This window comes from Cotesia typhae, unplaced genomic scaffold, assembly GCF_013202065.1.
Source record: "Cotesia typhae breed Kobodo isofemale line unplaced genomic scaffold, CoteBio_Ctyphae scaffold_152, whole genome shotgun sequence".
Taxonomy (NCBI): Eukaryota; Metazoa; Arthropoda; class Insecta; order Hymenoptera; family Braconidae; genus Cotesia; species Cotesia typhae.
Genome location: NW_027423776.1, coordinates 11,288,346 through 11,312,284, shown reverse-complemented (window position 1 = coordinate 11,312,284; position 23,939 = coordinate 11,288,346). Strand labels below are relative to the sequence as shown.

The window sequence follows — 23,939 nt, the reverse complement described above, 5'->3', positions numbered from 1 at the left end:
ATTATTTACTAAATGTGAATAACATTTAAATGAAAGTTTATAGTTTATTTGTTATTATTTTTTACAAATTACACTCTTGTTTTCACGTTTAAATGTATTAGCTAAATATATATAAATATTTATATAATAATTGAAAACAAATGAGCGACAGATCATGAAGTTACTTTCTAAAGGATTAAGATAGATTTACATTAGACATCAGCGTGCATACGTACATGTTTTTCTTCCATTAATTTATTTACAATTACAATAAATTGTGTAAAAACAGATTTTTTAGGTGCTGTGTGTTTACAAAAAAGTGTGAGCTGAGATTTATATAAAAATAATTAAAGTGGTATACGATGATTAAAAATGGCTAAAAACGCGCTCAATGTTAATTTTTATCCAAACACTCTCAAGGATAATGACGCTATTTTGCGGAAACTACGATCACGAAGCAAGGTAATAAACAAATCTATTTTCTTTCAATTAATTAAATAATACTAAAGTTAGCCGACGTTTATTAATTTTTTTTTATCATTAAATTAGAAATAAAAAAAATTTTTTAAAGACACCTGTCAATTTTTTGAAAGTATTTTTTTACTTATAATTTAATTGTCGGAAAAAAATAAAAAATTACTTAACATCGGCTAATTTTATTATCATCAGTATATTTATAATTAATAATAATAAAAATTAAATTTTTTAGATTAATAATAAAACTCAAGAAGAATGGAGTAAATTATTCACAAAACTAAACACCGAGTCCAAGAGACAAAGTAGCAAAACAAGTGATGTAAGACAAATTCACATCGTAAGTATGCTCTAAAAAAATTAATAATACATTAAAAATTATATTTACCTAATTATCCTCCAGGGTAGCAGCGAGGACGTAACATACGGAGTAATTGAAGGATTTCCTTCAGGATCTTGGTGGGGAATCCGTATGGACTGCGCGAGAGATAAAGTCCATAAATCTTTCGACAACGACATCGACGAGGGAATATTCGGAGTGGCTTCTATTTGCACGTCCCACGTGAACACGACCAACGACGTGGACCTGGGGACATACCTAACCTTCACAGGTGGTAAATACAACCAGAGCAAGCCTAACGACCCTCTGTTGACCAATTTCAACAACCACATTCCGCTGAGGCTGATCAGGAGCTACAATTTGGCGAATGAGTTTGCTCCTAAAACGGGCTACCGGTACGACGGTTTGTACATCGTGGCGTCCTGCTGGATCGGGATAAACGCCAAGGATTCAACCAGGCACTACAAGTACGCGCTGGCAAGGTTGAATCATCAAGAGCCTCCGCCGTGGGTCACTCAGACGAGGATTGTCACGAGACAATCTTCTTCTCAGAAGTATCCACCAAAGTCCTGCGGCTTGTACAAGTGTCACATGTACGGCTGTCGCTCCCAGGAGTCTAATAAATTTAAATCTTGCGAGTCTGAAGTGGAGAAGGTTAAATTAAAGCCTGCTGAGCTTCCTGGAGAGAAAGAAAAAGAAACTGGTTCTCCATTGCTGCTTAATAACTCGCTTAATTTTATTTCCAAGCCTTACAAATTGCAGAATACTAATATTTCAATTAGAACTGAGTTGTATGACTCGTCGCCTAACCCGCAGCAAGATGTAAAGAAAACTCCGATGACTTACTGCAGAGTTTACAACAAAACCAAGACCGAGGGTAAGAAATTGGACTTGGAATTAAAAAAAGCACAAGAGGATAAAATTTCAGAGTGTAAAAATTTGTTTAACATGGACTCCAGGGCCAGCACAAGAGCTTCCGTGGGCTCGGAATCTTCCGGGCTCTCGGAGAAGAAAGTCGATCTTCAGAAAGCCGTGGTGGAGATAGAAACTATGACTCCGGAGCAAATGTTGAATTTGATTATTAAAAAGCGATACAATCCTACGGGGAAATTGCTGATTGGAAGCATCATTGGGCTGCCGGAGAATGACGTGGGTAAAAATTTAAACGTTGGGAAAGTTAGAGACAGGGAAGGGGGTAAAGTGAAGAGTAAAATTAACCAGGCTTTCAGAGAGACAAGGTCTACGACCAAGAGCCAGGAGGTGAAGATCAATAGGAGCAAGAGCAAGAAATCAGCGCCTAGGAAGCGGAGAAATGAGCTGGCTAATCTGACTATTGATGCTAATTTCGGGGCGAATTTGCGCGGACAGTGCATTCAGACCAGGACTATGAAGAACAGGAGGCTCAGGTGTCCGGCTATTATTTTGAGTAAGAGGAAGGACTTGTCGAATTATATCACTAATTATCCGCGGGTTGAGCTCAGCAGGAAGGGAAAGATTATCGCTGCTGCGAAGAAAACTCAGATTGGAGGCTGCAAAAGGCATACTATTGTTAAAAGCAAGGAAGCTGAGAGGAAACATCAAGTTCAGGGTCATTTAAGAGATAGGAATAATTGCAATAATAGTAATAATAATATTTTAAAAAGAAGAAATAATAAAATAGTTAATACAGAGTCTAAATTAATAAAACCGCGAATGGTTGACGCGTCAACGCAGTGCATAGCTACGAAAGATGCGACGACTTTTGTGAACATGGAGACTCAGTCGAAGAAAAATGAAGAGTCTCTTGTCAAGATAGAAGTGATTGACCTGGAAGACGAGGAAGAAATGGAAGAAGTTAAATCAGAGTTTGAAGACAGCAACTCTGAGGAGGAAGAAGAGGAGGAATCTCCAAGGGAGAAAAAGTCTTACAGTGGCAATGATATTAATATTGATAATGATAACTCCTCGGCGTTTGTTGCTTTGTCGGACAGGGACATGAGAGTGGCAAGGCTGAGATCGATCGGGTTCAAGCCCATCGAGCCGGTTATTGTCTCTGAGAATGGTTCTTTTATACAATACTACAATTGTGACCCGAGCACCAGCTCATTGCATGCCGTGGCCGACCGACAGGTTGACGAGCAGTATAATAAGTACACCAGCGAAGAAAACAATGTCGTTCAGTATATGGACCATGAGCTACATTTCCAAGACATTGAGGAGGAGGCCGGGAAGCTCAAACATGATTATAAAATTTCTGAGAGCAATGTTAATGTTAATAAAGGTGATTATTTGAGTGGAAAGAAACGCAGGTGCAGTTCTTCGGAGGAAGAATTTCAAGATGATGGGAGCAAAAATTTTGACGATGATCAGGCTCCCTGGCATGGATGGAGCACCTACATTGCTAATAGATAGTTAGATGTTTTATTTTTTAAATATATATATATATATATATATATATATATATATATATATATATATATATATATATTGTTATATATTGTTATATATATATATTTTTATGGCATTGAGATAAAAATATTTATTTTGATGCTTACAGACTTAACAGCTTCATTGATGTTTATATATATGTTATAATTAATTTGTGAGTTTAAAATTATTAACAAAGGCTTAGTGTATTACTATATTTATATTATAATGTAGGCCATCATAGGAATTTTGGTAATTATTTACAAATAGGGTCCACTCTATTTTTAAACATATCCAGGTGAAAAAATTCATAGTTTTTTTTTATTCTGCTTGTTTTTACGAAACATTCAAGGTAAAAGACCCAGTTATTAATACTGGCTTAGTTGTTGGACACTTGCAATTTTATTCTAATTAAAAAAATAAAATGTTATCAAAAAACAAATTTTTTTTAAAATTATTTTTATTAATTTATTATTAGAGTTAATTTGTTTTTTATTTAATTAAAATAAAATTGCGAGTGTCAACAACTGGGTCTTTTACATTAAAAAAAAAAAAATATCGTGGAAGAAAAAAATAAAGATTTTGATAGCTTTTTTGTCTTCAAAAGTTGGAAAAAATTTTGGCTCAAGTTTTTGAATAAAATTTCTATTTGATATTTTTAAAATATTTTTTTTTTTTTTTGAAAAAAAAAAAAACATAAAAAAATATATCAAATGAAAATTAAAATAGTGTCACTTGTAAATAATTACCAAATTTTTTTACCAATTTTTGTAGACATTTTTTTACACAGTAGAACAAAATTTATTAATAGATTTGAAAAATATCGAATATTTTTTTACATTGCTGTCAGGGTGCAGTTCCAAAAAATTAAAACTTTATTATTATTATCAATAATTATAATTTATAATCTATGTTAACGGTATATACATAATATATATTTATTTTTGTTATTTTTGGACTCGACGATACAATCAGGTTTTTTTTTTTTTATATTCAATTTTTTGTATCGTCACATTTAATAATGTTATCTTTTTTTTTTTTTTTTTTTTGTTATATTTCTTCATGTATATATCCAGCTAGATTCACTTTTTCAATTCGAGTCTTGGTTTTGTAATTAAAGGAAGAATTGCCGTTCGAACTGCGATTAAAATTATCCAGCTGACAAAAATGAAAAATAATTTTTGAAATGTCTTTACAAAAAATTTTATAAATTGCACTGGATAGTTTTTAAAGTTCAACTAAAAATAATAAAAATTTTTTTTTTTTATAATTTAAGTACTGTAATTATAAAAAATAACGTAAACAAATGTGACATAAAAAAAAAATTAAACTAACGTATGTCATACATTTATGTATATAATAATAATAATTAATTATATTATATTAACATTTGTAATTAAATATAAATCGCACAACAATAAATGCTTATTTAAGTTTTGTTTAAATTAATCAACACTAATAAAATAATTAATGTTTTTAATGTGTAACATAATTAAGAGATTAACATTAAAAAATAATAATCATAAATACTAAAACTTTAGCCTCAGACTTGATCCTAAATCATCCGGATTTTATTAAATTAAATTTTTTTTTATTAATATTTTTGCCAGTAAAATAATTTAGACTATTTTTTTTTTTTAATATACTGAAAGAAAAAATTTATTTTGAAAGAAAAAATGATCAATTTTTTTAATAATAAATTAATTTGTTAAAAATTTTATTTTTTAGCTGAAATAAAAATTTTTTCAACAATTTATTGTAAAAAAAATTTTTTTTAATTTTATTTAAATTAATTTTTTGTCAAAAAATTGCTCATTTAATTAAAAAAAAATTTTTTTCTTTCAGTACAATTGAATTAAAATTTATTTATTTAATAATCTCTACTGGAATTCATCGTCGCTACTTAGCAGCATAGTTTTTTCATTATAATTTTGGGAAATAGTAGCAACACGTTGGTGAGAAGTGTTGCGTCTCTGCGGTGGTGGAACTGGCATATTCTGGGGATCATCTGGGTCAAAGCTCGAGACTCTCATACCCCTCTGGTTCTTAGTACCACCTATTTTATTACCAAATTATCCATACACCATTTAATGAATTTATAATAGTATTAATAATAATAAATACCATAAATGTTAATTAATTTATCGATATAAAAATAAATGCAAGTTGCAGACTGTAACTTTTAAAAATATGACAATATATGGAATATAATTAATCATATAATCATGCAAAATTAATGGCGATATATAAAGCTACTTTATTCATGCAATAACATTTTAATAAATATAAATTATTCACTTACTCCTATTTAAATCTTTAAATTCGCTAGTTCTTTACACATTGCACATTTTTTCGGTTAATGCATATTTTTATTATTCATGCTTATTTTTATCAATTAATACCAAGTCAAAATTATTATTTTTTTATTATAATAATCTATCTCTATTTATTGAAAAAAAAATTATTAATCTTGTCAAAATTACACATCTATTAAGTACTTGATTAAATGCTTAAATACTATTGTACAATATTTTGATAATCACGCCAAACCTGATAAATTATAAAAAGGATTTAAGAAAAAAAAAAAAAAAAAAAAATGTAATCCCTGATAATATAGAGAGTCAAGTAAAAATTATTTTGTATTAAAGTAATTATTTAAATTACCTCTGGTAGATTTAAAAATTTTTAATTTTACAATTTATCACAAAATGCGGTTGAAAAAAATTTTTTACCACAGTATTACGGTTAAACATTAAGTGCAAAAATTCCTACGCACACATGAAGGTTGCTAGTTTTATCTTAAAAAATTTATCAAGTTAAAAAAAAATTTCTTTTAATAAAAATGCTGTGACCGCAATAAAAAAAAATCTATTGTATAAAACAGTAGACTAAAATCCACCAGAGAAAAAAAATAGAGTATTTTATTCAGTGTTATGCCAATTAAAATTTCCTAAAAAAAAAAAAAAAAAAAAATGAATTATTATTTTAATAATATAATTTTTATAAATAAAATTTCTTGAAAGTTGATATTGTCAGTGTTGAATTTAAAAAATGCGATTGGCTCTGAAATTCTCACAGCTTTTCGTACGGCAAGTTGGTATTGACGTCTGAAAAAAATAGCAAAAAAAGAAAGCACTTGTCAGACGTTGTTTATCTCGACGCTACTTCCTCAATTCGTATTATTATTATTATTATTATTATTATTATTATTATTATTATTATTATTAAAAGTGTACTCCACACGATTAAATAAACCTCCACCTTATCCATAAATTAAATTGCTTATTTATAAAATAAGTGTGTAAATAATAAAATAATAATAAATCATAAACAAAAGTTAAAAGTCAAGTATTATGCGAGTGCGTTTAAAGTAGCGGCTTTATTATTATTATTATTATTATTATTATTATTATTATTATTATTATTATTATTATTATTATTATAGAAAATTCAAACTAATAAAACATACACATGCAACATAATTAATATTAATAAAAATCAATAAATAAAATTAATGAAATAAAAAATGTACATGCTTTTATTAACTCGCTTTACATGCTCTATATTAGTATCATGCTGTGATAAATATACATCATTTATATTATTATTATTATGACATTATTTTGAATGATTATTGATTAACTTGCATCAGACAATTGTTAAAAATTGTTATTGTTATATATATTAATTAATAAACATTGATGATGCACTAAATAAAATTATTACTTTCGTATAAACCTGATTTGGACATACCAGAACTGTACTGTGTATACTGCTGGTATTGAGGATGGAAATTGTGGATGGCGTCAGTCATAATGTCCTTGGGGTTCATTGTTTCCTTCAGAGAAATAATAAATGTTATTATTAATGTGTAATGTCTAATAAAGCGGACTTATTTTATTTAATTGATTTAAGCAAACCTTTAAGCTGCTGCTGATACTTTGCATAGTGACACTGCGGCCTCGGGAATCGGTGACACAACCAGCCGCGTAAACTTGGTACGGAAAAGCGTAACGCAGAGCTATTGCCGCAAAAAGCATTTCTATACAGATCAAAAAGTTTTGGTAGCCAGCGGATACTGTACCAGCGCTAGTTGCATGACCCAAATTGTCTATTACTGGAGAAATTACATTAGCTTTTTCCAGGACGGCAAGTAAGACACCTTTAATTAAAATAAAAAAAAAAATTAATTTAAATTTATTTATTTGAACTGCAACCTTGCAGCAAAATTTTGCTTTTGTTAAATTGCATTGTACTTTCTTAAATATTGAAGTTTTTAAAGATATAAGCTCATCCCGATGTTATACTCATCAAGAGCTTTCATTTGAGTACCCACATCAATTTTTCATATATATTATATATATATATATATATATATATATATATATATATATATATATATATATATATATATATATATATATATATATATATATATATGAAAATATATATCTAAAATGCATGTGGGTATTCAAACGAGTGCAACCTAAATACTTATCATTATAATTTTATTGACTATAAATAAATAAAATAAATAAAAAATTTACCTTGCCAAAATGACAAGAAGATAACACTCTTGATAGTGCAAAATTTAAGAACTGGCTCAAAAGGCGTAAGCAAGTCCCGAGTGGCAAAATAAAACAAAAAGAGTCCGTAGAGGGCTAGTGAGACGCTGATATTATAAATAACAGTTATGTAGATATATCCGCCGTCCGGAGACCAGTCTCCGTCTCTGTAGTGGCCCAGCGACTGCAGAATTATAATAACAAACGCCATGACGGGCTTGACCAGGCAGAACTGCAGGGTCGCTTGCTTGCAAAACCGGAGGAATCCGATGGTGTAGGTTTTTTCGACGAGACACCAAGTGCCGTAGAGACAGTTCGAGCGTATCGGCTTGCCCCGTATCTCGGACATGATGTTCCCCTCGCCTCCCAGGTACTCGTAGCACAGTGACAAAAAATTGTAAATTACAAACGCCTCGTAGCAGTCACGGACTGTAAAAAAGTACACGTAGTAGCTCTCGTTGTTGAAGAACAACAGAGATATCCAAGAGTGAGTCGCGTAAATCGGGACGATGAACAGAATACGGACGATCCATCGCTGCTCTGTTGGATTTGTATACCACCTCAGGTGCTGATAAATCTACAATTCCCATATTTGTATTAATAATTAATCCAATTATTTATTTTAATTAAAATAAAAAAAAAAAAAAAAAAAAAAAATACCTGTTGGCAAGTAAGGAACAATGCGAGCCACACAAAGGCTCCAGAAATTCCCTGAGCGGCTCGGGTCTGCAGAAATATTGGAGTCGGCTCAATGTCATTGACAATCGTGCTGGTTTCTCTGATAGTCCCAATCGTCGAGCTGAACACCACCGAAGAGGCTGTAGACTCAACCTCACCCATTGTTGTGTTGCTCATCATCACTTTTAAAATACTAAACTGAAATAAAGATAACAAATATAAAGTTTAATAATTTCTTCTCACAGCTGTTTTTTTTTTTTTTTTATAACAATTATTATCATTATTGTGAACAATTATTCCAGCAATCGTGATAAATAAAAAAAGTTAAAAATCAATATGCATATCACAACATAACTCCAGCTCTTTTTCTCTAATCAAGTTAACCTTGAGGTACTTTTTGAGGTAACATTTCACCATAAACTTTTTCATAAAATAACAAGTAACTAGAAATCCACATACCACTACAGCAAACATAAAAAAATAACAACAACAACAACAACAACAACAACAACAACAATAATAATAATAATAATAATAATAATAATAATAATAATAATAATACTGAGTAATAATAATTCAGTAATAATACATAATAATATATGTGAGAGTTGCGCACATAGCGCAACTCCATAAAACGTTAAAATACTAATACATTACTTGAACACGTATAATTTTTTTTTTTTTTTTAAATTAAAAATAAACAAACAATTTACTGACCCGTTAAAATCCGGAAGACTTAAATCCCAGATGTCTTAAGACTCTACTGGAGACCTTTTGCGTAGAAGCAAGATGTTGATATTGATACAGATGATGTTATTGTTGTTGATGATGATAACTTGTTACAAGGTACAATATATGTTTATATATTTAGACGGTAGATCCTGGTAATGGGATTAGCGATTCGACCAGAGAATCTCGCTTTCTCCCGACATTTTCGAAGACTTGTCCTCGTCGATTATTTTCAATAAACGTATGGAACGTGATACCGCGGAATAAACTAAAGATGGCACTTTAAAGTAGACAGGGTCTCACATTAATTAAATATTATCTTGCTCAATGGCACACTCACTCACCAGTCACTGGTCTGTACAAACAACTATCTCTGTCTAGTCACAATCTATCGAAACAGAAACATACCCAGCTAGCAAGCACAATGTCTGCGTATTTCTGGTCTATCTTCATTTGCTATCCAATCACTTTATCCACTGTTCAGAATGTTCAGATCCAGGAAAACTCGTGTTCAACCTTCTCGCTTCAACTTCCACCTGTCTGGGGCTAAACTACGTCGCTCCTTTTTTACCGTCTAGTTTTTTACATGCTCTTACGCACGCGTCCCTCTATTCACTGATTCAAGAGCTGCGCTGGTGTTGTTTGCTGCCGATATAATACTATAATAAATATAATACCTACACCTGCACTTCATAAATATATGTGAACACATGTGACATGTGTGTGTGTGTGATGCAGCAGTCGTGTTGAATGCTCAACTTTTCCGATGCTTTTACAATTACTAAAACACTAAACCACAGAAATAAGCACCGCGCATGCGCAGCTCTTCTGTGTCGTCACTGCTGTCTACTAATCAGTTGGTATATTTATACACACACATATATTGTTATTTTTATGGATAATTCTTGGAGAATATTCTAAGTATTGGTGACAGTCATTAAATTACTATTTTTAATTCCTTTGTTAAAAAAAAAATGTAATTTCAGATCGAGGTGATCGACATTGTAGTTTTATTGGAGCAGCTATTATTGATAATGATACGGAAAGTATGGCGGAGATAAGGACTAACTGAATTAAATAAGTCAGAAATTATATACCACGTGCCTGTCATTACTATTCTATTTTTTGATATGGCTTTGATTTATTTAGATGACAATGATCCTTGGTAAATTTTTTAATTATTTATGGGTTATTTTTTAATTGTTACTTGACAATGAAGTTAGCTGATATTTCAAAATTTTTAGAACGTTTTTGTTGAAGAAATTTCAATTTAACAATTAAAAAAAAAAAAAATTTCACATGTAAAAAACTTGAAAAACTACAAGTGCAATTTCTTAAAAATATTTTTTTAATTGTAATTGATTTAAAAAATTTTTAGACGTCTGCTAACTTCAGTGTCATATTTTTACAACACTGAAGTTGGCTGATAACTGTCAATTTTTTTATTTTTGGAACAAATAAATTACAATAAAAAATTTTCACACAATTTTTTTTTATAATAATTTTATTGCTATAAAATTATAAAAAACATTCTTAATGTTTATCAACTTCAGTGTCATTTTATTGACAATTAGAATTTTTAATAATTTTTTTAGCTCAGAAAATTTTTCTACAAAAATTTGTCAGAATTTTTTTTTAAATAAATAAATAAATTTTAATTAAATAGGATCACGCAGCACGATGAATGTGCAAAACTTCTGGATGAAATTATGGAGCAGCTCAATCAGCGACAGAGTAAACCAAAAGCTTCATTGGCATTCGCTAGCTTATCTGCGAACATTAGGTTCCAGATGAATCAGTATTCGGATCATATTTCTCAGCTGAAAAAAAAAGTTTCTGAAGCTTTAAAACTTCGGGTTATGTATCCTTTTCAATTATTTATAAAAATTCTCCAATTTAATTTTTATAATAAAATAAAAATAACTTTTTCTAAGAGTAAACTCAATAAGTTTCTTAATTAAAAAAAAAAAAAAATAGAACTGTAGATGAAGCAGAAAGACGTACCCGACAAATAGAACAGCTCCAAAGTAACTACGTCAAAATAAAGCGTCTTTATGACGTAAAAATGAACCCAGCTGCTTCTGAAAGGCCTAGTTTGTTTGGAAATTCAAGCTCTGCGTTTGCTGAAGGTGGAACGGTCGGTTGGGACGACCAGAATGACCAAGATCAGAATGTCAGTGTTGTTGATCTTAAGTCTCAGAATGAAGCTGCTTTATTGGGTAAAAAAAATTATTATTATTATTATTATTTTTTTTTTTTTTTTTTTTAATTAAACTAATTATGATTATAATAATTAATTTAATTTTTTAGAACAAGAGCGGGGCCTTGATGAGCTGTATAAAGTGATAACAAGACAGAAGACAATAGCCCAGACGATACACACTGAAGTAGACCATCAGAATGGTGAGACATTAATCTATATTATTAAGAGAATAATATAAGCATCAACAAAAAATTATTTTCAGAAATAATTGATGATCTGGCTGAGCATATGGAGCAAACTGATGAAAGATTGATAGACGGAACAAGACAAATTCGATTTATTGAGAGAAAAGACCGGACTTGTGGGTACTGGGTTGTAATTATTTTATTGTTCATCAGCATAATTTGCGTTGCTGTTGTATAAAATTAAGTCGAACGTATATACATTTATATTTTTTTTATTAAACCATTAAGTAATAAATTGTCAAGTATTTTAAGATTTAATTGCTTAGATATACACTAAATAAATTTAACTGATAATATACATTTAATACATAATTATTTAAAATGAATTTTAGAAAAAAAAAAAAAAAATAGCGCTCAGTAGTCGATTAAATATTATTTTACAATCAGTCAACCAGTTCGACTTTGCAAAAAAATTAATTTTTAGCAAATCAATCCTGAACTGTACAAAATCAATCATCAACTTCATCATCATCTTTTAATTTTAACCCAACATTTTTTATCAACGCCTCATAATTAGGGTCTCTGCCGCGGAACTGTCTAAAAACTTGACTAGCATGGACACTACCGCCCAAAGAAAGATAAGTATCCCGGAACCTAGCACCAGTCTGTTTCCTGAGGTCGTTATCACCCGCTGGAATTTCCTGGAAGGCACTGTAGACATCAGCAGCGAGCATTTCTGCCCAAAGATAACTGTAGTAAGCACCGCCCATGTTTTCTGAGAAAATAGCGCTCCAGGATGTCAAATGTGAGTCCATTTTATCCAGCGGAAAGACAAAATGCTGCTTATACAATTTAGCGACAATTGGAACCCAAAAGTCCGGGATCTCATGGAGCACCAGGTCAAGTCTTCCGAAATAGAGCTCCTTGCAGAGCCTGTAACCCGCCATGTGTCTGCGCATCTGATGAATGCTCTCCAGCTGGTCAGCAGACATCGACTCACCTGTTTTGTGGTGCCTGCAAATGGAGCTGAGGACCTCGGGCTCGTAGAGCCAGTTGCCGAAGACATTGCTGTTGACCTCAACGGCGTCCCACTGGACGTAGTTGGTACCTCCGACCATGCTGTAGTCGACCTTGGTCAGGAGATGCTGCAGAGCATGGCCGACTTGCTTGAACAAATACGTCACGTCCTGGAAAGTGAGAAGCGACGGGTTGTCGCCTACTGGAGGCTTAAAATTGAAGATCAGCGCCACCAAGGGCTTCTTCTCGGCCACCACACTCTTTGGCTGGATCGGAACTGCCCAGGAAGCTGTCTTGGCTGCGACCATTTTGCGCCCTCGCTCGTAAGGGTCCAGGTAGAAATGCGCGACCGGCTCGGGCGACTTGGCAGCCAGGTCGTACACTTCGAAGAATCTTACGTCTGCGTGCCACACGTCGGGCTTTGCAGGAGCTTCGACGATCCGGACGTCGAATAAATTTTCTATCAACTGGAAGAGACCATTGAGGACCTGCGGCAGGGGGAAGTAATCCCTCATCGCTTCTTCGTTAAAGTTATACACGCTCTTCGCGTATTTTCTACTCCAGTAGTCGATGTCCCAGGCCATCAGCTCGCCAGTGAACCCGCGGTCTTTCGCAAACTTGGTCAGCTCTGAGAATTCGTTCTCTTGAGCCGGGCGAGCGATCTCCAAGAGGTTGTCCATCACTCGGTAGATGTTCTCAAGACTACCGGCCATTTTGGTCTCCATGCTCATGTGGGAGAATGATTTGTAGCCCAGGAGTTTGGCTTGCTCCATTTTATTGTCACGGATGTCTTCGAGGGTGGAGCTGGTTCTTAAATTGTTCTCACCGCGTTGCGCTCCGCGGCTGACTAAGGCTTGCCAAACGTTCCACCTGTGGTAAAATTATATTATTATTATTATTATTATTTATTTCAATTGAATTGAATTTTTTTTTACACTTCACAAGTCACATGGTGACTGCTAGTTACATTAAATTAATTAAAAAAGCAATAAAATTTTCAATCCTTACCTTTGATCTCGATCTGGACAATATTGCATAAAAGTATCAACAATATGTGGCTCAAGGGTGATTTTCCAAGGACCCTTTTCATACTCATTAGGATTAACAGCCGTGAACTTCAAAAACTCCTCCGGGAATTCCTTGAATATATGAGGATTGTCAATCGTCGTGCGAAACATGGCAGTCGCGAATTTAATCGCCTGAGCAAAGTCGGACCTCTTCTGGTTGATTTTAATATTCGAGTACGTAAAACGATCTCGCTTCTTTCTTTCGAGGTCCAGACCATTCAACCTGCCCTCAAGAGCGTGCTTCTCGATTACTTTTTGCTGAGCCGGTGTGAGCTTGCTGTCTGGACTGTCCAGAGCTTTCTTCCAGGCTTTGTACAGTGGGACACTCATGTGGGGCGCAGAATTTGCCTTCGCCATGTTAGTGTGGATGGACTCGTAGTACTGAGTGGGCATGAGGCTCTGGTTCCCAAAGTAAAGCGCCTTGGTGATGTTCCAGGTCGTGTGCAACCTGACATGCAACAGCTCCAAGGGATTTATCAGGTCATTGACAATGTCAACGTTCCTCTTCACTGATAAAATTATATTAAATTAAATTAATTTTTTAATTGAAGAAATATTTCAAAAATTAATTTTAAAAAATCACTTGTTATCTGCTGCTCGAGCTTCTGGATCTCCTGCTCGTAAGTCGTGGTTTCTTTGCCCACAGCGGCCATGGCACGCTCCACTGAGAAGGTATTGAACTCTGGAAATCCATCTGCTTTAAGAAGAGGATCTTTTTCAGGTAAATCTTCTCCAATTTCTGGAAGACTAATTTTTAAATAAAATTAAAGTAATTTAAAAATGTAACTTTAACCTAAAAATATAAAATTTAATCAAGTAAAAAAATACTTACAGTATAATAAATCCGTTGTTACGAACTGTCAGTTTGTTAAAGGAATAACTTTTTAAAATTTTAATCCGCTTTGCGCAGAATGATATCGCCATTTTTTAAAATAAAATCGGCGATATTTCCACGTTATTTACTTTCATAAAAAAATGCAATTTTTGGGAGTATTTAATATTTACACTGTGCTATGTATATATACATATATATGTTTCAAGTGAATATTTATTTGTTACCTTACTGACAGCTAATAAGAAATTAGTTGTCGGTAAGGTAAGGTTTGTTAGGTAACTGACGGGAAGTATAAATTCAAATTATAAAAAATTAATTTTGAAAAATTATTTTTAACTTTTTAAAGTTTTTACAAGTCAATTTTTTTTTACCATAATTTATTTGTTAAAAATATTCTTAAAGTTATTAAATATCTGCTAAATTAATTTTTATTGAATAACATCGTGAATGCTGCTCATTTTTATGAAAATTAAGTTAGTCGACATTTAAAAATTTTCAGAATTTTTTTTATTGAAAAAAATAGAAAAAAAAAAAAAAAAAAAAAAAAAATTTGCACTTGTAAAAAACTTTAAAAACTGTAAGTGCATTTTTAAAAAAAAATTTTTACTCTAATTTAATTATTAAAAAAAAAAAAAAAAAGATGGCGACTAACTTTAGTATTATTAATTATTTGTCGATAGCAAATAAAAATATAATTTATATATTATATGTAACCTGCAGTGAGTGTGTATAAGTGTGTAGAAGAACGTGCTACGTGACTCTGACTCTCACATTGATTTACCACGTGATCGTGATATATACATCACGTTATCAATGTCTTTGTCCCTCTGCCACCTACACTGTTGACTGTTCAGGCAGTTGAGGCAAGATCTTTACCTATGTCGAGTTGGGACTGTATAGTTTCGACCGGTTATACAAGTACAGTGAGTGAACTTTTCTACACGACACATAGAAGGATCTAGACTCATACACCCAAAGTAAATCTACAGCGATTGTGCTCCGCCATTTTGATTATTGGAACTACGACATCATCGTCAATATAATACGCATTACCCAGTATCATTTGATGTATAACTCCGCTGAGTAGTCTATCTCGTGAGTATTTTTCCAAACTACAGGTGTTACTATTTCATTTAATTATAATTATATTTATTGTAACAATAACAGCTGATTTTATTTAATGTTAACATTTAAATTAATATTTTTTTAAAACTAAGAATTAACAAAGACCTTTTTACATTCTAGCTGTGTACGACATCACTCTAAACGTGTTCGCGTCCATTATCTGCATCTGAGCGACACCATTCACGCCTACCCGTTATTTAAACAATCGCCAAGATTTTACGAAAAAAAAAGTATGAATTTTAGTTCTTATTTTTCGTTAATTAATTGGGAAAGTAATCAAGACGAAATTATGCCTAGTTTAATTTCTAGTAATTGGTGAGTTCATTTTTTTTTTTTTTTTTTTTATTAATTCAAATTACATTATTATTATTATTATTTTTTATTATTGTCATCAAATTCTTTATCATCATCGTCATAATTATTTGTATTGTATTGTATTATTATTATTATTATTATTATTATTATTATTATTATTATTATTATTATTAGTATTAGTAGTAGTAGTTTTCTGAAACGTAATTTAATGAAAAAGTCTAAAGCAACTGTATCATCAATTAATTTTTATTTATTTAGTAAATATCCATAAATTTTCATCATACATCTTTTTTAAATTAAATCAAAATTTATTATATAATTTAAAGAAGACTTATCATTATTATTATTAATAATAATGACATTAAAGTTAGGAGTCGTGTGACCATTTTTTTTAATAAATAAATTTGATCCGAAAAATTATTTTTAAAAAAATGAATAAAAATTGTTAGAATTTTTTTTTATTGAAAAAATTAAATAACAATTTGCATTTGTAAAAAACTTGAAAAAGTGTAAGTGCAATTTTTAAAAAATATTTTTTTGCTCTAATTTAATTATTAAAAAAAAAAAAAAAATTAAAAATTTCGGTTAAAATATATTTGTTAAAAAAATTATAAAATATCCTCTAAATTAATTTTTATTTATTATTATTATTATGATCAAAATAATATTAATAAAAATATTAGGTCGCAATAAAGTTTAAAAAGTATGAAAATTATCTTATTTATGTAAACGCTTGAAGGTAATTGATAGTGTTATCAGTATCTTATACATTATCAATCAGATTAGACTTAAATTAGTTAAACAACTTGAAATACATAGAAATAATTTTTTTTTAACAACTTCAAAACATTATGATAAATTTTATAGACAGTAAATATATTTTTTTTTTTTGATTAAAAAAAATTAATTTATGCTTGGAAAATTTTTTTTTAATAATAAATTTGATGAAAATAATTATTTTAACAATAATACGCTCATAAAATTTACCAGATGTTAATTTAAGTATCATAATATATAATGTGTTATTGAAACACAATATAAATTGGCTTTATTGTTATTTGTACATACATATGTAAGTGTGTATTGAGTAATGAATGAGTAGTCAATTGTCTATTGACTCTATTTTAAGCCTTAATTTGTTTAATTTGTCGAAAAGACGTATTAATTTGTGGTGTTATTTCTCAGTGATTCTCCTTTCAAGAGTATGGAGGAAAGTTTAGAAGAAAACAATCGCCAGCAGCAATATTATTCCATAACGCTGGGAGTGGGGCCTCTGTGGTGGTCCTGATGCGCCCCATACCGCATTGTCTGTATCTGCAGTCAACACAGAGGGCCGCGGTGTGGGGATTAAGCAGAGTCAGCTCTCTGTGAGCTCACACATTGTATCAGTATGTTTTCGCTTCATGTCATCATCATTTATAATCATTTAATTATTTCTGTTTTTTTTTTTTTTTTGCTAATAGTATTTAATTTAATTTAATTTAGGAGGATGAATTGTTGAAAGCAGTTAAAACCAACGAGTCACTCCGCCTCGTATTTACTCTTCATTTGACCGAAACTACTTCCGTAGAATGGGAAACTATTATTTGGCGCGGTACACTTTACATTCGGGTTCCAAGCTGTCTTCTTCCGGAGGGTTCAAAGGAGGGATTTGTTTCTCTTCTTGAATACGCTGAAGAGACTCTTCATTGCAGTAATGTTGTCATCTGTCTCCGTAAAGATCGTACGGATCGAGGTAATTTTTTTTTTTTTTTTTTTTTTTTTTTTAATTATTTACATTAATTTTTGACATTTATTTTCATAATTAATGCTTTTTAATTAATTTTAAAAAATAGTTTTTTACATTAATTTAAAAAATTAATGATTTACATTAATTCTTAAAATTAATCTTCAAAATTAATAATTTGCATTGATGTTTTACATTAATTTTTAAAAATTTTATATTGATATTTTTATTCCTAAAATAATAAAAAATAATTTTTTTTTGCAGCAATGTTGGTTCGTACCTTCATGTTCTTGGGATTCACAGTTCTACCTCCGAACCATTCACTAGTACCACCAAATTGTGACCCGGGTAATCTCTACATGCTTTACACAGTCGACGAGTAATTTCCCACCAAACTTCTCAAGTTGTTAGTTTAAAATCCCAAGTCTACTTTAAAATTCAAGGGAAAAAAAAAAAAAAAAAAAAAAAAACTCCTAGCTAATATTCGGAAAAAACTTGAGAATCTTAAAATACTAAAATCGTCGTAAATTTTGTTTAAATTAGAAAATTGGTATGTAATGACGTTATTTAAAATACTAAAAAAAGGTCATAGTTACTGTATTATGAAGTAGTAAACTATATAAGTATAAAAGGGTTTTAACAATTCTCCTCGTTGATACTCAAAAGATGTGATTTGTTTAAACAAGCTCGCAGAAACATTAAACTCACACACTCACACATTATAAATGGCTTAAGCGATTCCAAAGGTGCCTCTTGTGACTTACTTAATCATCCGCCACGACGACGCCAAGATATCACGCGACAACAGTAATATTTACAGCAACTTATTAATTATTTATTGATGGTAAATTTCATTATTAATTATGTGGCAGATTGGGACACTGGCTTTTCCTAATATTATTTTTTAGTATTAATTTTTAAATTGTACCTTTAGTTTTTATTCCAATATTATTATTTTATTTTTTTTTTTTTTTTCTTTAAAAATTAATTTTATAATTTACTTTTTATTAATAGTATTAATTAATATCACTGTAATGCATTTGTGAATCCAATCAATTAATAACTGAGAATTACCATCAGTAAAGGCGGTTTCTGTGTTGACTCATACAGACACTTGAAGTAATGATATAAATATATATATATATATATATATATATATATATATATATATATATATATATATATATATATATATATATATATATATAAATTTTAAAATCCAAAAAAAAAAAAAAGAATTAAAATTTAAAAAGGAAAAAAAAAATTTTTTGTGTTAGTAGTATTCTCAATTTTTAGTGTAGCGTTTAGACCCAATTTAAATAATTGGCAACATATTTGTGCATATACAATATAAATATTATACTATTTAAAATTACATTTATGTTTTTTTCTTTCTCAATATTTCAAATTAATTTGTAACAATTACATTCAATCATAATAAATAATTTAGATATATAAATAATAAAATTTATTATGTATTCTTTATTAAATAATTACTTCGAAAAATTTGTCGCTAAAATATGTACGCTCATTTATTATTCTTATTTATAGGTTTACGAGGGAATGAATAATTGCTAAATAAATAATCTAATAAAAAATAATCCATTTTAAATGTTATTATTATTTTATCAATACACAAAAATTAATTACGATTGAATTTATTATTATTTGTTGTGAAAAAAGCACTGAGTTGAGAGAAAGTGCCGATGAGTATAAGACATTTTATTTATTTATTTATTTTTTTTAATTATACCCAATAGTTAAAGTATTTTTTTTTCTTGTACTGCTTTTTTTTTTTTTTTTTTTTTTTTTTTTTTTTTTAGGGGACTGATTTTGGTATCAGGCCCAGACTGTCCAGCATTACTGGAGATTCTTTATTTTCTTCTGCCGTTTCCGTCACTGCTTTTACAGTTGCTTGAGGTGATGTTTGTCGACATTTTACCAGATGAGATGCTGGAATTAAAAAAAAAAAAAAAATTACCAGTGTGAATTTTAGATAAATAAATTATTAAAAAAAATTTTGTCCCTAAGAGTCATATAATAAAATGACCTTGTATCTTGTGAAATATTGGCATTTTTAAAGATATAAGCTCATCCCGATGTTACACTCATCAAGAGCTTTCAATTGAGTACCCACATCAATTTTTCATATATTTTATATATTCATATATATTATATATAAATATATATATGAAAAATGCGTGTGGGTACTCAAATGAAAGCTCTTGATGAGTGTAACAAAATAATTATAAAAAAAAAAAAAAATTACCCAATAAATTTCCATCAACAGTCCCAAACCCGCAGGAGCAATTCATTTTTTTTTCCAGCGGAATATTAACCAGCGGCGAGGGCACAATTAAACTAGTCATCGGTCGTTCATTATGAATCTGTTGCTGATGTTCCTTGAAAGCCCGCCAACAGCAAGTAACATATCGACAGTGCAAGCACCTCTGTTCCCCAGGGAAGTGCTGTTCCTCATCAACATCCTCCTCGCACTCCAAGCAGGACAGGGGCTGATAGGACCTGAGTCCCATATTGGGCAGATTAATTTTAACCTGGCCATAGTTCCACTTTTTAATATTATCATCCTCTGGCAACTCCGGAGAAGGACTTCTGACGACAATGCGCCTGAGCTGATGCTGAGATTTACAAATGACAATAATATTACTCTGATCTGAGTCAGACATGGGATGCTTAAATGGATGAAAGTTAGAGTCCTTGGATCCATAATAAACCTGATGAAGAGTCCGCTGGTGTCTTTGAAGTAGACTCTTCTGGTTGAACCACAAGCAGCACCTGGTGCATTTATTTCCCCTTCCTTGCTCGCGCCTGACCATGTGTCTCTGGAGATGAACCAGGTAAGCATGGACATTGCTGGTACTGACCTTTCCATCCTTCGCCAGCGGAATTAGCTTCAAGCAATAAGGACACTGAAGACTCTCACCTTTCTCATGAACTTCATAGAAGTGGTCGATGATGTCCTTGTGACTGGAGGTGCGGTACCAGCAGCTGTCGCACCTGTAGGGCATCTCCGAGGGCAGGTGCATAAACGACATGTGATTAATCAATAACTGGGTGTTGCTGAACTTCTGCTCGCAGATCCCACAAGCCACCATAGCTGCATCGTCGCTCTTTCCAAAGACACTGTGATGCTCATCAATGTGAGTGGTCATCTGGTGGTTGGACGAGAACGCCGCGCAGCAGTACCTGCAAACGTGACTGCTCCGATTGTTTTTATTGCTAGTGCTGTTTTCATCATCATCATCATTTACCACAGTCTGTCCCGGAACTCTGGGCGGCACGTGACAAATCATGTGCTCCATGATCTGAGTGTTGCTCTTCAAGACACTGTTGCAGAGGAAGCATTTAAAATCAACCGCGCTCTTGTTTTCCTTCGCCACCTGGTGAGGATCTCCGTCAACAGTCGCGTAATAAAATTCACTCAGCGGAATCTGGTCGTTCTTTAAATTCTCGATTCCTCGGTACTGAATGAGCTTAAAGTCCAGAAGCGGTCTCTTGGCTTCTGGGCCAGAATCCTGCTGTCGCTTGCGCTTTCTCTTGGGCCCGGGCTTCAATTGAACTGGCGCGTCGGACTGGCGAGTGTTGTTCTCCTTTTTGGAGCCAACTCCTAGACCCACCTTCAAGTGCTCCGGGACAGAAGGCAGGGGGGGTTCAACAGTGTACGACCAGTCTGCAAAAGGATTCGTGGAGATCTTGGCCAGCCGGTCGAGCAGGGATTCACTAGTGCACAGCCGGGTTTGCTCCGCGAGGTGCAAGATAATATTATCAAACGCCCGAGCGGCTGTCGAGCCGAAAGTCTCGCGCCAAACCAGCTCATCCAGGAACTGCTGCATCATCTGGCGGCTCAGGAGACTCAGGGTGTTCTGGAACATCCTGGGGACTATTTTTCTCAGGTACTCCATTATCTGGTAGTTGCTCCGGGTGTTACGGGGGTTCTGATCGCTGAACGCGGTCTGGTGGACTTGGGAGAACCCCATGTCTTGCAGCGTCGGCTTGTCCACCGTAAAGTCAGTCAGGATCTTGGAGTCCTTGTGGACCCAGCTCTCCAGAGGGTGGAGGATGTTGTTAAATCTCCTTCTGAAAGACCTGTCGGAGTCGTGCATCGGGTCACAGGCTCTCAATCTCAGCTGGCCAGTTTCAGCATTAAGAACTCCAAGAACTTCTACTTTTACTTGACGCATGTTGCCGTCCTGAGACGTGGTGCCGAGGCTGATCACCCCGACCTGGATGCTGGAGCCCTTGCCGCCCATCAGGGGACTCTTGTCCCAGATAGCTGCCGTGCAGACGCTGCGGAGGTTGGTGTAGAAATTTTTTACGTAAACATTGGAGACCTTGACCCAGGAGACGACGTTTTGGATGTTAGTCTGGCAGGCCCAGTGGTAGATCAACTTAAGCAACACTGAAGGCGGGTGAGGGGCTCCTTGGAATATCGACCCGGAGAATACTGAGACGAATTTATTGTGGCAGCAGTTGGCGATCCAAACGTATCCTCCGGAGTACGGGAAAGTCCCGGCGTCGCTGTACATTCCTAATTTTAGTTTCTTGTAAGTGGGATTGCCCGTTGAGTCGACTACTCCGGTGGGGTGCTGAGTGCAGAACTGCTCGGAGCGGAGCAGGCCCTTTTGAATGAGCCACTCTGCAAACTTAGAGGGAGTGTAGACTAGCACGCTCTTGACAGTCATGTCCAGCTCGCTCCTCTCCTGAGTTGCTTGGGCTGTGGTGATGTTCTTTATGCTCAGGTGCGGCCGCGCGACCACTACCAGCGAGGGGAAGGTCCTCGTGCCGTTGACTTTGTTGAAAGCGATCTCTTTGCTGTCCGGGAGATTCTTCTTGGCTTCCTCGATTACGTCGCCGGCGCCGTTCTTGGCTCCGACGCGAATCCCGCCGATGCTGGTCTGCTCAGTCGGCCTGGAGACCACGATCGAGTTCGAGGTGGTCGTGGGCTTGCTCTTCGTCGCCTGGGAGTTCAGAGTCGCCGCTGGGGTGGTTGTGGTTGGAGTAGGGGGAGTTGTCACAGTTTTATTCCGAAGTCTCAGAGCTGGAATCTCGGGATCTTCTTGGAGCTGCTGCAGGGGCACGACCTTGGCTCTCCTCTTAGCGGTCGGTGTGGTCACCACTGAGGCGATTGCTCCGGAAGACGTGGTGGTGATCCGGGTGCTGGTCGGGGTCGTCGTGCTCTCAGTAGCGCTGCTCAGAGACTTTTGGGACGCGGTGGACACCGTTGTTGCTGCTCCTGTTGCTGCTGCGGTTGAGGTTGTCACTACTGGGGCTGACAAGGACTGGCTGGAGACCACGGTGCCCAATAAGACTCCCATACGCGGGTCTACTACCAGCATGTTGCCTTGGGGGGTTGTTGTCGTGGTTGTTAATGGTGTTATGGTGTTCGAGGTGTCCAACATGTTGAGCTTTATTGACTTGGTTTGGTTGACTACGCTCAACTGATTTGCTTTTATCACCGACGGGCTGTTCACTGTGTTTGATGACAACTTATATTGGTAGGCACTGACACCTCCCACCTGAGTTAGCAGCTGCCCGCTGTGCTCCTTCATAAGGTCGTCTAAAGTTGACACCACTCGCTCGTAGTTTTCTTTTAATTTTGTAGACATTGCTAGTTGAGCTTCGCTCAATGGCTCGTCTGTACACTCCAAATTTAACGTCATGTCTACTGGTCTGTTCTTTGATACAGATCGGGTTATCAATCTTCCTTTGGCCATTTTTAAGTGAGTCTACAAATTTTTAACTAAGTTAGAAATTTCAACTATTATTTTTTATGAAAATTAAGTTAGAGAATGTTTAAAAATTTTTTTAAGTTTTTTTTATTGATAAAATTGTTAAAAAAAAAATTGCACTTGTAAAAAACTTCAAAAACTGTAAGTGCAATTTAAAAAAAAAAATTTTTTTATTAAAAAAAAATTAATTTAAACAATTTTATTTTTTTAAAAGAATTTTTGACATAATTTGTTTGTTAAAAAAATTATCTAATTTTTGGTAAAGTAATTAAAAAAAAAAAAATTATGTAAATATTTCTGTGATTATTTTATTTATCTCAATATTATTTTAAGGTTATGAAAGTTGTTTCACTGCACCTACCTGAATTTCCCGCCTTAAAATGCTAATTACTTTCCATTGTTACTAAAAGCAAGCCATTTTTACACAAACTTTGTCATTTTATATTAATATATAGATTTATAAGTTATTACTTGAGAAATAGTTTAAAGAAATATGTAAGCGAGCGGCCAAACGCTCTTTTTTTATGTCGGCTTCTGGTGACTGG

The 23,939-nt window shown here is 33.2% G+C and overlaps 6 protein-coding genes across 10 annotated transcripts; 3 read left to right on the top strand and 3 right to left on the bottom strand.

Annotated features, from left to right (window-relative positions):
• The first annotated feature begins 30 nt into the window (after positions 1-30).
• LOC141536699 (uncharacterized) lies at positions 31-4,071 on the top strand. 2 transcript variants are annotated; one of them, XM_074257402.1, is made up of 3 exons: positions 31-441; positions 689-775; positions 857-4,071. In XM_074257402.1, exons 1-3 carry the CDS (start codon positions 352-354, stop codon positions 3,182-3,184), a joined length of 2,505 nt encoding a protein of 834 aa, XP_074113503.1. In that variant the 5' UTR covers positions 31-351; the 3' UTR covers positions 3,185-4,071. The 2 variants fall into 2 exon arrangements, with proteins under 2 accessions (XP_074113503.1, XP_074113502.1); XM_074257401.1 differs by having other exon boundaries at positions 689-793.
• A 152-nt stretch (positions 4,072-4,223) lies between these two features.
• On the bottom strand, positions 4,224-9,808 carry Tmep (Transmembrane endosomal protein). 3 transcript variants are annotated; one of them, XM_074257406.1, is made up of 6 exons: positions 9,160-9,808; positions 8,425-8,640; positions 7,747-8,341; positions 7,120-7,361; positions 6,953-7,037; positions 4,224-4,357 (listed from the first exon to the last, which is right to left on the bottom strand). In XM_074257406.1, the coding sequence occupies exons 2-6, from the start codon at positions 8,620-8,622 to the stop codon at positions 4,350-4,352; spliced, it is 1,128 nt and encodes a 375-aa protein (XP_074113507.1). In that variant the 5' UTR covers positions 8,623-8,640; positions 9,160-9,808; the 3' UTR covers positions 4,224-4,349. The 3 variants fall into 3 exon arrangements, with proteins under 3 accessions (XP_074113507.1, XP_074113505.1, XP_074113506.1); XM_074257404.1 differs by lacking the exon at positions 4,224-4,357 and adding an exon at positions 4,364-5,255; XM_074257405.1 differs by lacking the exon at positions 4,224-4,357 and adding an exon at positions 5,612-6,306.
• Positions 9,809-9,968: 160 nt separating this feature from the next.
• On the top strand, positions 9,969-11,917 carry Syx8 (syntaxin 8). 2 transcript variants are annotated; one of them, XM_074257407.1, is made up of 6 exons: positions 9,969-10,092; positions 10,158-10,336; positions 10,838-11,032; positions 11,149-11,390; positions 11,482-11,574; positions 11,637-11,917. In XM_074257407.1, exons 2-6 carry the CDS (start codon positions 10,302-10,304, stop codon positions 11,795-11,797), a joined length of 726 nt encoding a protein of 241 aa, XP_074113508.1. In that variant the 5' UTR covers positions 9,969-10,092; positions 10,158-10,301; the 3' UTR covers positions 11,798-11,917. The 2 variants fall into 2 exon arrangements, with proteins under 2 accessions (XP_074113508.1, XP_074113509.1); XM_074257408.1 differs by having other exon boundaries at positions 10,015-10,031.
• Positions 11,816-14,642, bottom strand: LOC141536700 (uncharacterized). The gene is made up of 4 exons (XM_074257403.1): positions 14,476-14,642; positions 14,227-14,390; positions 13,585-14,152; positions 11,816-13,446 (listed from the first exon to the last, which is right to left on the bottom strand). The coding sequence occupies exons 1-4, from the start codon at positions 14,565-14,567 to the stop codon at positions 12,069-12,071; spliced, it is 2,202 nt and encodes a 733-aa protein (XP_074113504.1). The 5' UTR covers positions 14,568-14,642; the 3' UTR covers positions 11,816-12,068.
• Positions 14,643-17,108: 2,466 nt separating this feature from the next.
• On the top strand, positions 17,109-18,830 carry Oda (Ornithine decarboxylase antizyme). The gene is given in 4 exon segments (XM_074257007.1): positions 17,109-17,203; positions 17,205-17,306; positions 17,404-17,653; positions 17,909-18,830. Coding segments are annotated over 4 exon segments (552 nt in total). The 5' UTR covers positions 17,109-17,122; the 3' UTR covers positions 18,028-18,830.
• Positions 18,596-23,938, bottom strand: Row (relative of woc). The gene is made up of 3 exons (XM_074257002.1): positions 23,756-23,938; positions 19,914-23,391; positions 18,596-19,597 (listed from the first exon to the last, which is right to left on the bottom strand). The coding sequence occupies exons 2-3, from the start codon at positions 23,377-23,379 to the stop codon at positions 19,464-19,466; spliced, it is 3,600 nt and encodes a 1,199-aa protein (XP_074113103.1). The 5' UTR covers positions 23,380-23,391; positions 23,756-23,938; the 3' UTR covers positions 18,596-19,463.
• Position 23,939: the final 1 nt, after the last annotated feature.

Bases quoted from the DNA above. Each gene is read 5' to 3' on its own strand.
- LOC141536699 (XM_074257401.1), top strand. From the start codon at position 352: ATGGCTAAAAACGCGCTCAATGTTAATTTTTATCCAAACACTCTCAAG. The intron at 442-688 runs GTAATAAACAAA...TAAATTTTTTAG, and splicing joins AACTACGATCACGAAGCAAG to ATTAATAATAAAACTCAAGA. The intron at 794-856 runs GTAAGTATGCTC...ATTATCCTCCAG, and splicing joins ATGTAAGACAAATTCACATC to GGTAGCAGCGAGGACGTAAC.
- Tmep (XM_074257404.1), bottom strand. From the start codon at position 8,622: ATGATGAGCAACACAACAATGGGTGAGGTTGAGTCTACAGCCTCTTCG. The intron at 8,342-8,424 runs GTATTTTTTTTT...TGGGAATTGTAG, and splicing joins TGTTCCTTACTTGCCAACAG to ATTTATCAGCACCTGAGGTG. The intron at 7,038-7,119 runs GTTTGCTTAAAT...ATTTCTCTGAAG, and splicing joins GTATCAGCAGCAGCTTAAAG to GAAACAATGAACCCCAAGGA.
- Syx8 (XM_074257407.1), top strand. From the start codon at position 10,302: ATGGCTTTGATTTATTTAGATGACAATGATCCTTG. The intron at 10,337-10,837 runs GTAAATTTTTTA...TTAATTAAATAG, and splicing joins TTAGATGACAATGATCCTTG to GATCACGCAGCACGATGAAT. The intron at 11,575-11,636 runs GTGAGACATTAA...AATTATTTTCAG, and splicing joins TGAAGTAGACCATCAGAATG to AAATAATTGATGATCTGGCT.
- LOC141536700 (XM_074257403.1), bottom strand. From the start codon at position 14,567: ATGGCGATATCATTCTGCGCAAAGCGGATTAAAATTTTAAAAAGTTAT. The intron at 14,153-14,226 runs GTGATTTTTTAA...TAATTTTATCAG, and splicing joins GCTCGAGCAGCAGATAACAA to TGAAGAGGAACGTTGACATT. The intron at 13,447-13,584 runs GTAAGGATTGAA...ATTTTACCACAG, and splicing joins TGTCCAGATCGAGATCAAAG to GTGGAACGTTTGGCAAGCCT.
- Row (XM_074257002.1), bottom strand. From the start codon at position 23,379: ATGGCCAAAGGAAGATTGATAACCCGATCTGTATCAAAGAACAGACCA. The intron at 19,598-19,913 runs GTAATTTTTTTT...TTTTAATTCCAG, and splicing joins TGTTGATGGAAATTTATTGG to CATCTCATCTGGTAAAATGT.